Source organism: Lottia gigantea (assembly GCF_000327385.1).
Source record: "Lottia gigantea unplaced genomic scaffold LOTGIsca_19, whole genome shotgun sequence".
In the NCBI taxonomy this organism is placed as follows: Eukaryota; Metazoa; Mollusca; class Gastropoda; family Lottiidae; genus Lottia; species Lottia gigantea.
In genome coordinates, this window is record NW_008708358.1 from 1,997,223 (window position 1) to 2,011,417 (window position 14,195).

At 31.9% G+C, this 14,195-nt stretch overlaps 1 protein-coding gene across 1 annotated transcript; it reads left to right on the forward strand.

Annotated features, from left to right (window-relative positions):
* Nucleotides 1-488: 488 nt before the first annotated feature.
* LOTGIDRAFT_159143 (hypothetical protein) lies at nt 489-9,310 on the forward strand (the record flags this gene model as incomplete). The annotated part of the gene is made up of 20 exons (XM_009052789.1): nt 489-552; nt 917-1,066; nt 1,301-1,466; nt 1,869-2,003; nt 2,350-2,431; nt 2,882-2,957; nt 3,201-3,271; nt 3,465-3,543; nt 3,814-3,932; nt 4,334-4,464; nt 4,890-4,930; nt 5,146-5,324; nt 5,545-5,660; nt 5,797-5,995; nt 6,352-6,432; nt 6,629-6,718; nt 6,989-7,096; nt 8,337-8,489; nt 8,736-8,861; nt 9,101-9,310. 20 exons carry the CDS (start codon nt 489-491, stop codon nt 9,308-9,310), a joined length of 2,376 nt encoding a protein of 791 aa, XP_009051037.1.
* Nucleotides 9,311-14,195: the final 4,885 nt, after the last annotated feature.

A 14,195-nucleotide genomic window follows, 5' to 3' on the forward strand; every position in this document is an offset into this window, starting at 1 on the left:
TCTTGGCACATCACACAAACAATTAAAGAACCTGGGAGATTGCTAACGATTTGAAAATAGAATGAAATGAATTGTAAATACTCAAGTGAAAGGTTATAGACGTTAGTTTCATGACAAAACACGTATTGTCTGTTTAACAATGTCTTTTAAAAAACTGGTAAAATAAATTAATACTGTGTTAATATTAGTTTTCATGAACAGACAGTACATAAAAAACGACGTCGATTTTTTCCCCAGTAAATTGATAATAAAACAAAAACATCAACAGTACATAAGGTGCAAGGGATTGGTTTGGAAATTCAGTCTAATTTGTTAATAAATCGACCGCTTATTAAAGGGAAGTAACTACACTTTATGTAATAGAACTCTTCTATTTTGAAGTCTTAAAAGTTAACGGGCACCTGTCTTAGCAACTGTAAACAACTTCTCAGCATTCTGCCAATTTTGCAGACTCTTTGCTAAAATAATGAAAGTTTAATCGTCTGAGAATGGGTACGGAAAGGAAGAACTTTGTAGAATCCAGTGGGAAGGTTTCTGATGGATATTCAATAGGTAAAGACTAATAAGATGCTTTACAAACCAATTTATCTTTTGACAGGATATGAATTTTCCTATGCCTATGGGCGCTCGATTGGTGTGTCCTTCACGTTCAGGATTGAGGGAATCAACAGAAAGTTCAATAAAACAATTTGAAACAAGATTCAGAATGCGTCCCACCAGTGACGAAAAAACGAAATTGTAGACTGTAGATGGAATTCATAATGGTGTAAATTTTGTATATGTAGTATCCATTGCTGTATCTTTGATTGAGGTCAAAATTGAAACAGCCAGAACCTGTTCAGAACTTCCCACTCAAGAGCTGACACATATTAAGTCACTATATATCAAATAATACAAAAAATATTATATATTCCAGTTAATAAGTATGATGTTCTAACAGTAGAATGGAGTGGATCTGGTTTGACAGAAGAAAGAATTGTTTTAGCATTCCAAGCCCTTGATGAATTGATTCCTCAGCTAGGAATATATTCCAGGATCTTATCGAAACTTAGGAATGATTTCTTTGGTAAGCAACAACATACTACACAGCATTCCTGTCCTCAATAAGGTGAAGAGCTGTAGGATGTAGTTCTCCATGTCATTTTATTAGGATGTTAAATAAATAAATTTCCATATCATTGTCGGCATCCCCATGAGACTGTACAGAATAGAGGCTTATCTTCATTTTGAATTCTAGATAAGTAGATCATTACTTCATTTCATTTGAATAGAATGAGATTCAATCAGATTCATTTTTTAGAGGCAATCTACAGTGATGAAATGACAGGGGAAGCCTTCAGAGAAAATGGTAATTTAAAAGAATTTATACAAAGATTACCATATTTTAGTTTATTTCAACGTAAAAATATAAAACAAGAGGAAGTGTTGGATGGTGTAAAACAACAGTTAGAGATTGTCAAAGAAAGGTTGGTAATATTTAATGGAATTTATTAATAAGAAAAAGAAAAAATCTATGATGTATGATTTGTCTTTGATTTTAACATTCTCTACTGTACTGACAACAGCTTATAACATGTCAAAGTCTCTTCAAAATGTCTGATACTATGACAAAGTATAATATATATGCAAATAATGAATATTTATGATGTAATGCATTTTTTAAATTTGCCAATCAAAACTCCTATAGATATAAATCTTAGCGCACATCTACACTTATGAATATCATATCAGTTTTTGCAAACCATCTTTATGAAAAGGTCGATTTAATTAGTTAAAATTTAATTAAAAGTTTTAGCATGAAAAGAACCATAGTCCCATCTAAATGGACATTTATTACATTCTTATCTATATTTCCAAATATTTTTCAGACTATTCAATAAACATGCTACTTTGGAAGAAAAAGAAAAGTTAATTAAGGAATATGAAGAAGAATTAGAAACTATTAAAAGTCAAGTGGAAGATTTAAATGATACTATCTTTAATAAAGATGAACAGATTGAGAAGTAAGAAGAATTTTATCAGAATGACCTATATTCTACTTCTTATGCATTTTTTTACTGTCATATGTGCCAGGGTGCATATTAATTACAATGACAGAGCTTTTCTGGACTACAGAAGGGTAAAAAAAGGTGTGCATTATAATCACAATTATACAGTATGTAATATGCTTCAATTGATAATTGTGTGCTCTTTGATGTTGACTGTATGTATTTTAATTCTAATAAATTGGTAGAAAAAATTGCTAAATATATGCCTACTGCTTAATTTCCAGACAGATACAGAAAAATTGTATGTTAGTAATATAAATGTTTACTAAGAAGTTTTATCTATAATGTTATAATGTTGTAGAATGCTGTATGAAAGATCTACAGAACAGAGATTAGCTAAAGAAAAACAACATCAATTAGAATGTGATGTTACAGAATTACAGGTAATAGAATAAATATGCTGTTTAAACAATATAAATTATATTGGGTTTTCCTAAGCCCTTGTTTGAAAGGGGTTAACAACTTTTGAAACAACATCAATAACTCCCTTTTAATCAAGGATGGAACAGTTTTGTGGCAATGTAATATTTCAGTTAATGTAATTAGTTGGAATGATCCACTTCTTGCTTTCAAAGATCCGGCAGTGTCAGCTTTCAACCCCTACTATCTAAAGAGATGCTGAGTTGACCAACTGGTAACTCAGCTGTAGGGAGCAGTTTATCTTATTGATTATCACTAGAAAGAACATTATTAAAGGAATGACCTGAACATTTTTTTCAGTTTATTGATGTATAAATAGTTAAAACCTGTGTACACTGTATAAATCAGAGTAGCAGATTGTGAACCATGATTTAATTATTTAATATTTTTAGTTATATTATTGATATTTGTAGATTAATCTAGATGATTGTAAAAGTGAGATAAAACAGTTATCAGCTTATAAAAAAGGTTATGATGATTTACAGAATGGTAAGATAACTTTTTATGTATCTTTTCAATTTAGATGTCAAATAGGACAGCTTGTTATACAATCATTGCATCATTTAGGACTTAATGGCTTGACAATCAAGGATGAATTGTGGTATAGAAAAACTCAAAGTAGATCACAGTGTTCTGAACACTATGACAGTCTATTTTGATTTCTTGTTAGATTGCAATGCAGACAAAAATACAAAAAATATAAAAGAAACAAAATTGTGTTTGAATTTTCAGCTTTTTTGGACAAAGAATATGCATTCAGACCATCAAGTAAACAAACAATTCCAGTCGAATCAACACGATATGTAAGTTCACAGTTCATCTGTATGTGCCTATTTATTTCATCCATGTCTGTCTTATGTCATTTGATTTGTCCAAAAGATGCAAATTTCGCCAGATTTTGTTGAATGTGATAAAGCCTTGTATAATCAATAAATGACAACTGTACGGAAACTGAAAAACCAGATTTTGATCTTTTTGATATTTTTTTCTTTCTAGAGTAATTTAGTTAGTGATATTGAAGCAGGACAGAAACTGGAGAATCAGATGTTATCAGTATTAAACGTAGCCATGGAAGGTAAGGAACTTTATCACTGGTGTATATCTGATATATACCTCTACAACATGTGTTCTATATTGGTCATTGTTCTACATAAATGACGTTTGTCCAGCTTTGACCCTTCCACTCCTTCTTATTGTTTTACATAGGGAAAGAATTGCATGTGAGGTCCCTTTGATAAGTCTGTGTCCTCTACTTGGCCTCTCCCCCTTTTGTCCCTCTCCTTCACTCCACTGTTCCCTGGTCCCACAGTAAATATAAGTAATATATTATGTGGTTATTGTTCAGAATATGAGAAGTTTTTAGAAGAACATGAAACAGAACTGGAAGAGAAGAAAATAATAGAAGATATGACAGACGCAGAACTAGATTTACAGAATATGGAGATTGATGACGCAGACCAAGAGGTTTTACATAATCTAATCTTTATTTCTTTATTTAACTATTTCAAGTGAAAAGTTGAATATATAGGGCTCTACACTGAGCCCCTTTGTTTATTTAAATGATAATGATAATATCTTGCAAAAGCGGAAACAATTCAGCCATACATTATCAAAGAGGATCACGATCAGATTCTGAGTAACTACCAATACCTGTCTGTCTTTCATTCTGCCCCTTTGTCTCACACACTCTTAAATGCCTGGTGCTGTGAACCCTCTTGACAAATCTGCGGCCCCTACTTGGCCCCCATCTTATGACTCCACTGCTAGCAAGTCCTGAATAAAGCAGGGACAAGCTTTTAATATCATGTGATGGTATATCAATATCAATTTATTAATAAATGATAATAATATTGTTAAAATTTCAGCTTCAACTGGTACAAGATAGATTTAAATCAACAGTCAATGAAATGGGAACAGAGTTAGAGCTATTAAAACAACATAGAGCAATGTTACTAGAACAACTTCAAAAACTGGAGGACAGTAAAACACCACAAATGTAAGTTTTAATTGGTTCTAGCTCTTTCGATCCTAATATTTCTTGCTGCTTAGATGAATAACAAGTGACAACTTGTGCTGTTGTTATTTGTGTAAATCCCCATTCTTACTACTGTATACAGTTTCATAAGGAGTAAGGAGGCATTCATGATATTGTTACTTGTGCTGTTGTTATTTGTGTAAACCCCCATTCTTACTACTGTATACAATTTCATAATGAGTCAGGCCTTCATGGTACAGTAACTTGTTCTGTTGTTATTTGTGTAAACCCCCATTCTTACTACTGTATACAGTTTCTAATCTTTATCTTTGCTTTTCCAATGCAACATCTTTTGGTAATGATCTCCTCACTTATCTTATATCCATACCCATAATGCAAAAATCTGAAAGAATGAAAATGTTTTTTTTTTTTTTTTTTTTTTGCAGAAATGAAAAATCAAAGACAAGCACACCAGCAAACAGACAAGGTAGATTAAAAGCTCAATCAAATCATTATGCTCTTTGATTCGAAATGTGGCAATTGCAGCAGAGACTTTCAAGACTTACTTGCATATATTTATTGCGTTTTTAAAACTCAACATTTGCAACAAAAAATTTGATTTGAATTTTTCTTCAACCATTTTATTTACAATTGAATGATGCTTTTCAGTTTGACCCCTTAAATATATTTCAAAATTTTTAGATTCTCGTTTGGCTGCAGGATTGATAGAGGATGAACCAGAACAACCAATGGATGATCCATTCATACCTCAAGAACGTGTGTTCAGTAAATACGCTGCCATGTTATATACCTCTAATAATAACGGCAAATCATACGATGAATTTAAAGAGGCTAAATATTGTTCTAGTTGTGGAGAAAAGGTAAAAGATAAAAAAAATTAAAATCTTTTTGATGCAGAGGTCTTTATTTAACTGACATAAAATGTGGTTGAAATATGGGATATTGCCTCGCGGAGGGAATGAAGGCTGGCCTGGCTTTTGGTCAGATTTTGATTTCAAATTTTTTATTATTTTACTCTGGAAGATAATTGTGTGTAAGCTCCCTTGACACCTTAATTAACATCTTTCAATTATATTTCAGACTGTTATTTGTCCACATAAACTGAGTGGTTCAGAGAAAATCTATATTTTACCTATTAACTGTTCACATTTAAAAATTACAAGACCTGTGGTCAAGATTAATAAAGAATTTGCCAGGTCAGTATCAGAAATTTTTTTTACATTTTTTTATGTTTGTCTTAAAAAACATCTGAAGCTAGCCATTTAAACAAAAATCAACATTTTCTAAAATAGGAAATAGGGAAAGTAATTTGTTCTTATCATTTGATTTTAGAAAGTTCAACAAACCTATAACCCCAGCTAAATCCTTAACCCCTGTAATGAATGAAACCTTTGATGATGATGATGAAGATGATGATAATGATGAAGAAGACATGATGAGTGAAGATGATGTTGACACTCTATCAGGAACTGTAGGGGGAGGGTCTAGATCTGAACTGACCCCAGTTTTAGGTGGAGTAGAACTTTATATGGTAGGTTCATATGATAGTGAACTGTTCTTTGACTTAATGAAATTTGTATGTTGCCAACTAAGGACTAGATCATTTTTCAAGAATGTCACAATGCAACTTCACACTAAGTTTTGCTAAGTCGTTCGACAGTTGGTTTGTCGACTGCTGAGCAATTAAGAGCCATCGGGTCAAATTCTCCTCAAGGTTAGATAAACTGTCTGCTTTCAATGCCTATATCAAAGCTCAAAATAATTAGGCAAAGTTGATAAAGAGTCTTGAGAATTACACTTCTAGATCATCTTTTGCAACTTTCAGAGAGTTCACATAGCTAAAAATAGTAATCATATTTGTACAATGTTGAGATTTGTTTATTGTAGACTCATTCAGCTCAGCTTTTATTTGAAGATTTTGCTGAAAGAACTGATATAGAAAGAGTTATTCCACGAAAAATGTCTTTGGTAAGGATTTAACTTTACAGTACTTTAAACTAGACCAGACTCTAAAGGTTTTACAATTTCAGAAGGAATATATATTTAATATGTGAAAAATGGTTCTTAAACACCATGAAGCCCCGAAAAAACACATCAATTTCAAATAAAATTTCATCGTGCAAGCCTGACTTCAAATTAATATGATTATCTTATAATTTTGCAGGAAAAGACTGTCTCAATTATAGAGCAGTTTTTAGGCTATTTAGTTTGGCAAGATGAATATGGTCCTGATGATTTTTACTTCTCCATACTGGTAAGCATTATCTTTTTACATATACTGGTAATTCACATTCTAGGCCTGACACCTGGTCAACTTTCAGAAGCACTGGCTGTGTTATTAGAGTATTACTTACCAGTATTTGAATCATGGAACCTTGCCTAGCAGACAACAATCGAATTATTTAATGCAACAAAAGAACATATTCCAACTCAGTGTCAGTTTCAGTGTTGAGGTTTATACTGTTTGAAAGTTCTTAACACAGAAGCTCAGAAGTAGAATTCAGCCTCCACTTTGATATTTCAGGATATACTGTATCAGTATATGGAAGAAAGATATTTAGTCTCTGATATCAAGTTTATGGCAACCTATGATTTCTTATCTTCAGTCATTCATTATTCATCTACTAGCAAGGTATGTTTCCTTTTATTTATCACGTTGAGGGTTATTTAAACTGTAGAAAAATTTGGTCATGTGTTAGATGCTGTGTGTTGACAATATATTTATATTTTAGATGTTACAGCTATTTGGTCATGTGTTGTCTAGTAATTTAGATGCTGTGTGTTGACAATATATTTCTATTTTAGATGTTACAGCTATTTGGTCATGTGTTGTCTAGTAATTTAGATGCTGTGTGTTGACAATATATTTCTATTTTAGATGTTACAGCTATTTGGTCATGTGTTATGTGGTAATTTAGATGCTGTGTGTTGACAATATATTTCTATTTTAGATGTTACAGCTATTTGGTCATGTGTTGTCTAGTAATTTAGATGCTGTGTGTTGACAATATATTTCTATTTTAGATGTTACAGCTATTTGGTCATGTGTTATGTGGTAATTTAGATGCTGTGTGTTGACAATATATTTCTATTTTAGATGTTACAGCTATTTGGTCATGTGTTATCTAGTAATTTAGATGCTGTGTGTTGACAATATATTTCTATTTTAGATGTTACAGCTATTTGGTCATGTGTTATGTAGTAATTTAGATGCTGTGTGTTAACAATATATTTCTATTTTAGATGTTACAGCTATTTGGTCATGTGTTGTCTAGTAATTTAGATGCTGTGTGTTGACAATATATTTCTATTTTAGATGTTACAGCTATTTGGTCATGTGTTATGTGGTAATTTAGATGCTGTGTGTTGACAATACATTTCTATTTTAGATGTTACAGCTATTTGGTCATGTGTTATGTAGTAATTTAGATGCTGTGTGTTGACAATATATTTCTATTTTAGATGTTACAGCTATTTGGTCATGTAGTTATTTAGATGCTGTGTGTTGACAATATATTTCTATTTTAGATGTTACAGCTATTTGGTCATGTGTTATGTAGTAATTTAAATGCTGTGTGTTGACAATATATTTCTATTTTAGATGTTACAGCTATTTGGTCATGTAGTTATTTAGATGCTGTGTGTTGACAATATATTTCTATTTTAGATGTTACAGCTATTTGGTCATGTAGTTATTTAGATGCTGTGTGTTGACAATATATTTCTATTTTAGATGTTACAGCTATTTGGTCATGTAGTTATTTAGATGCTGTGTGTTGACAATATATTTCTATTTTAGATGTTACAGCTATTTGGTCATGTGTTATGTGGTAATTTAGATGCTCTGTGTTGACAATATATTTCTATTTTAGATGTTACAGCTATTTGGTCATGTGTTATGTGGTAATTTAGATGCTGTGTGTCTACGATATATTCTACTGTTGAATGATTTTATACATTCTGTTGACTGGCAGCAAGTCAATGATTTTCGAGCTTTTATTTCTGTTATCTATCCTTTCTTGGGGGTAAGTTATTAGCTTATTTTCTGATGTTGTTTTTTATCCTGACAAAATATTTGCTGTTGACCGTGTGTTAGTTAATAAAAGGGACTAACTCTAAGAAAGCAGCTAATCTTTTGGAATGAAATTTGAGGAGAATTTTGCCAAAGTAGCATGTAAAATGACCATTTTGTCTTGTATTCTTTATGCAAATTACAAGGCTATGAGGTTAAGTCTGTTCATTATGGTACAATGAAGCTGATTTTTTTTCAGGAAGATGAAGTTGAGAATCTCCAGATGAGTTATACATCATTTAGTGAGAACCATATTTCATGTCGTCATGTGACAGATTTTATGATACATCTGATATTGAAATATAGAGAACCAAGATTCCTAGAGGTTGGTTGTATTTTACTCTTATATATTTACACTTTAGAAGCAGATGAATAGCAAGTGGGCATTGGTATTCCTTATGATGTTCTTTCCTCTTCTGATTAGCAAAATAAATAATGTATACTATGATATCATACATTCTTGCAAAAAATGAAATGACTACACATATTGATGTACGTTCTTTTCGAAAAGTGACAAAGCCAAAAAGGATATAAATTGCATTTGTCCAAACAAATTTTTTTTAGAATGAAAATCAATTAGTGGCGTTTCAAAGTCAGGAGTCAAACCAACTGAATGAGAAGGAATACAAAGAAGCTATGGATAACCTGGTACCATTATGTAATGAGAAATTAAGAGAGAGATTATACTGTGAAGCTGAGAAAGCTATGGCAGCTGATGGAGTTGATAATGCTGTCTCTATTATGAGGCTAGCTCATATTCTTTTATATTGCTAGTGACATTCACCTTTGGGTTTGGTTAATGATTAGAACTTATGTTCTGGTCATCAGAATCTGGTGTCATTGCAAAGTGGGGGGTATTTACTTCAACATTGGTCATAAATAGTTCGGATAGTATCTTTCAGCCTGCCAGCCAGACAGGTTTCAGGTAGCCTGTGTGCTACAAGCTGTAGCTTATGATACCTCAAGAGCTAGACAGGGTAGACACATCATACAGCTGTCTTTGCATTTTCCTCTTAGCAAAATTCCCTCTTTGGATCACTTTTGATGATGCCAGTCATATTTTTTGCAAAATGTTGGGTTTTTTTCCCCAACAGTAGAGGGCTCTCTAGATAGAGCTTATACAACAGTAATATTATTATCAAATTTAATTCTTGCTATTATCCTTAACCAGTCCTACAGATATCTACCTATCTAGCCTTACAACAAACTACTAATGTTATCAAAGAGAATATGATGTCTAAAGTTCTAGAGTATAGAAAACGCCCTTCCAGCGCTACATCTAGTATTGGTATGTACAACTAATTAAGAGATTCAGATACAGTCAGATTCATTGTTCAGAAACCAGATCAAAGCACTGTTGTTGTGGACTCCTATTATATAAAATTCAATTTAAACATTAAGTATTGGTTGGTAGATGAAAAGTAATCGTCAAAACGGAGTAGATTTACCTCATATATATCACATAATTATTTTGTCGGTAGAGCAGCTCCTAGTAATGAAATTCACACCACAGATCTTTCAAAATGATTGGCCCTTAAATTAGTTATCTGATTCTTTAAAACTGTTTTGTTTTACAGGTAAAGCCATGGAAAGTACAACCTCATCCAATCAACCCCAGGAAAAACCTTTAACATTGACAAATATTAAAATATTAGGTTCCTTAGTGAATAGGTAAGTCTCAATAAAATTATTACATATTTCTACCTTGCTTCATAGTGGCAGAAAAACCTTCTATTAGGCACTTGGGTAATAAATATTCCATATAATACCATTCCACCATGTTCCTTTAGCAATGGTAGATATAAAACAATTCCTAGGATATAGATAATATATCTCCTTAGCAACAGTAGATATAAACCCTATCCTAGGATATGGATAATATATCTCCTTAGCAACAGTAGATATAAACCCTATCCTAGGATATGGATAATATATCTCCTTAGCAACAGTAGATATAAACCCTATCCTAGGATATAGATAATATATCTACTTAACAACAGTAGATATAAACCCTATCCTAGGATATAGATAATATATCTCCTTAGCAACAGTACATATAAACCCTATCCTAGGATATAGATAATATATCTCCTTAGCAACAGTAGATATAAACCCTATCCTAGGATATAGATAATATATCTACTTAGCAACAGTAGATGTAAATCATATCCTAGGATATGGATAATATCTACTTAGCAACAGTAGATATAAACCCTATCCTAGGATATAGATAATATATCTTCTTAGCAACAGTAGATATAAACCCTATCCTAGTATATAGATAATATATCTCCTTAGCAACAGTAGATATAAACCCTATCCTAGGATATAGATAATATATCTTCTTAGCAACAGTAGATATAAACCCTATCCTAGGATAAAGATAATATATCTACTTAGCAACAGTAGATATAAACCCTATCCTAGGATATAGATAATATATCTACTTAGCAACAGTAGATATAAACCCTATCCTAGGATATAGATAATATATCTACTTAGCAACAGTAGATATAAACCCTATCCTAGGATATAGATAATATATCTACTTAGCAACAGTAGATATAAACCCTATCCTAGGATATAGATTATATCTACCGTTAAAGGAACATGCCATTCCACAGGCTTCTACACAGTCTTTTGTTTTGTAAATATGATTACATGAACACATCATGAATATCTCCTATATTTTAGACGAAGTAAACAGAGAGCACGAAGACTGGTGTCACAGGAGAGTGTTACTGATTGGTAAATTGGAGGATTATGTCTGTTGTTGATAATAGACTTAGTCTAATTAAAATGTAAACCTGGATGGTTAATTTCGTGTTTTTCTGCAGGTGACTCCACTAGCCATCCATGATCTGACGAAATTGTTCTCTATCTGATGTTCATAGTCAATGAATCAAATGCACTGAACACTATTTTAAGAAGAAATGACAAGGGTTATAACCTGCAGAAAAAACACTAAACAAAACTTGTGGTCCTGTATTTGATTATTTTGGAGTCTGAGATAATTGGGGCATGTCTGTGATATTTACAAGTCTTTTAATATATTTGTACTGTGATATGTTAAATGATATATTTATTTCTATCAAAGTCTTCAATTCCTTATATAGATTTGATCCTTACAAGTTTATTGCGTGGTTTAAACACCGGTCCATTGTTATTCATCACTACACAGCATTAAGCTGGCTATCTTCAGGATAAGTACGACAAACGAAAGAAAAGACACTGTAGTTTGAAATTTAAACAATTTATTCAACAACATTTGTTGATGCCATGATATATGAAAAAAACAAACCAGAACAGTAGCACATAGTGACAAAGTGATAGAAACTGATAAACTAAGATTATCTCCCTTTGTAATGCAACCATTTCAAAGCATAAGTACTGAAATACTTTAACGGTGCTGGCTTGCGAACAGTCTTGATTGACATCGACAAGAATTTTTTCATGAGGTTCACCAACTGGCTGCAGGCATTAAGGTTCAAAATAGCTAAGTTGGGCTCCATTAATATAATCCTGATATGCATTTTGACAAATAGTATGGATCTACTGCTCTTTAAATAGAAAATGTTCGAATTCAAGATGAGATTTAGGCCTATCAAGCACAATGAATAATTGTGACCATATCAGAACATAAACCTTAATGTCCACTGTGTTTGTTACCTCTATAATGATGTTGCATTCAAAACCAATGAAATTATGTAGTTAAAACTAACATTTCTGAAAATTATACCATATACAAAAGCCATACTATAACATACCATATACAAAATCAGTACTTTCTACTTCACTCTCAGAATCTTCAGAGGTAATGAGTAAAGTATTATATGCATTACAATTGATGGAACAAGCTTGTATAACAGGAAAATGACATATGCAGCAATTCCAATTCAGACATAAAAATGTCTCAAAAACTCCTTAATTACTCTGAAAATCTTGCCTAATTAGACAAATGCAACACGAAATGTAACAATTTGTGAATCAATATCAAAAATACAAAAAATTTGAAACATTTTTACAAGTATGAATGTTTTCAAATCAACATTTACAATTCCATTAAAGTGATGTAGTTGCCTATATATTCATTTTGCCACATGATCACTTCTTTCAAAGTCATATGGCAAGGTCCAAGGAAAGACATAATGTGACAATATAGTCTGAGACATCTGACTCTATGCGGGCCCCTCATAGATATTGACAGTTATTGGTGAACAACTTTCAAAAAAAGCTATCAGAGGCTGGAATAAAGTCAGATGTTTCAGTCTAGTGATAATTTAGACCATATAACAACACAAATTCTTTTCCAATGTCTTCGAAAATATTTCTTCAATTGCATATATAATATTTAGCTGAATTAACAGAAGAGCTACATTGGGATCAGATTTAAGTTAATTTACAAAAGCAATTATTGTTATTTATTTAAATTTAATTGCATGACAGATTATATAGCAGATCACCATTACTTAACTAACTGAATTGAAAGTGTGTGGCCAAGGCTGATAACTCTCATCCAATTGCAAATTCTTCTACAATTGATAAGTAGTCAAGCACTATGAGCATCTTAATGGATACTCTTAGTACTTTAAGAGTGCAACTACTTCCAAGTTTTCAAGTCCAGTTCTTTAGGTTTAAAGAATGCTCAAAAGGAGATCAAAAGTGGTAATCTAAATACAGCAGAATCATGAGGGCGAATATCAATGTTTGTAGGGTTTAAGTGTTGCAAAACAATTAAGATTCAAAGCTTTGTGAAAAGTTTTCAAAACCATGTCAATGCAAAATGTTTCTCAAGAGTCAAACTATTCAGACAATCTTCAGAATAACTTCAAGACCTGTTTAACACTGAGTTCTTACGTGGTTCTTAATTTAATTGTGAAAAATTTCATGAATGAGATGAGTTATGAAACCAATGAAAATCCCTATACAATAATAAAACTATACATTTAGCATGTTTGATTCAGATATTCTGTATCTGGATTCAATTCTCAGTGTGAATATAATCTGAATACAAATAAGATTGAATCAAACTTGCATATATCTTTAATGATTCATTTGATCCAGCTATATTGTACCTAGATTAAATTAACAGTGAGAATTGGATCTGAATACAGATTAATCTGAATCAAACAGATATTATATTTGAAACAAACCAGTTCTTTGGTAAACTATGTGCACTAATAAGCTTATTTCAGTAAAAACCTTTGTCATATTAAAATTCTCATACTGGCCCTCCCTCTAACCTGCGTCGGTGTCTGTATAGAACTACCTGCCCTGTGGTTATATTCAAGTTCAAAATTCATAATAAAGCGTAATAGTATCATCCAATGTGGATAAAGAACATGGTAATAACATTTGAGTTCCTACTTAGATAATAAAGAGCAAATAAGCCATCTTTTTACAAGGCAATGGAATTATTAGGAGTAATTATCATTCATTCCTGCTATTGATAATAAATCTGGCTAAGCAGCTTTATTCAACCTTGTTTTTTACCTTCTAGTTGTCAGAATGTCAGAAGTTTTTTAACATTGTTGCTAAATAGCTGCCCAGTCTAACCAATTGGCATCTTGATTCACTACAACTTGTAGCAATGAAGTACACATGAATAACATTTATTATCAAATTTTGAGAGCATGCTTCGCGGAAAGACTAAAAAAAT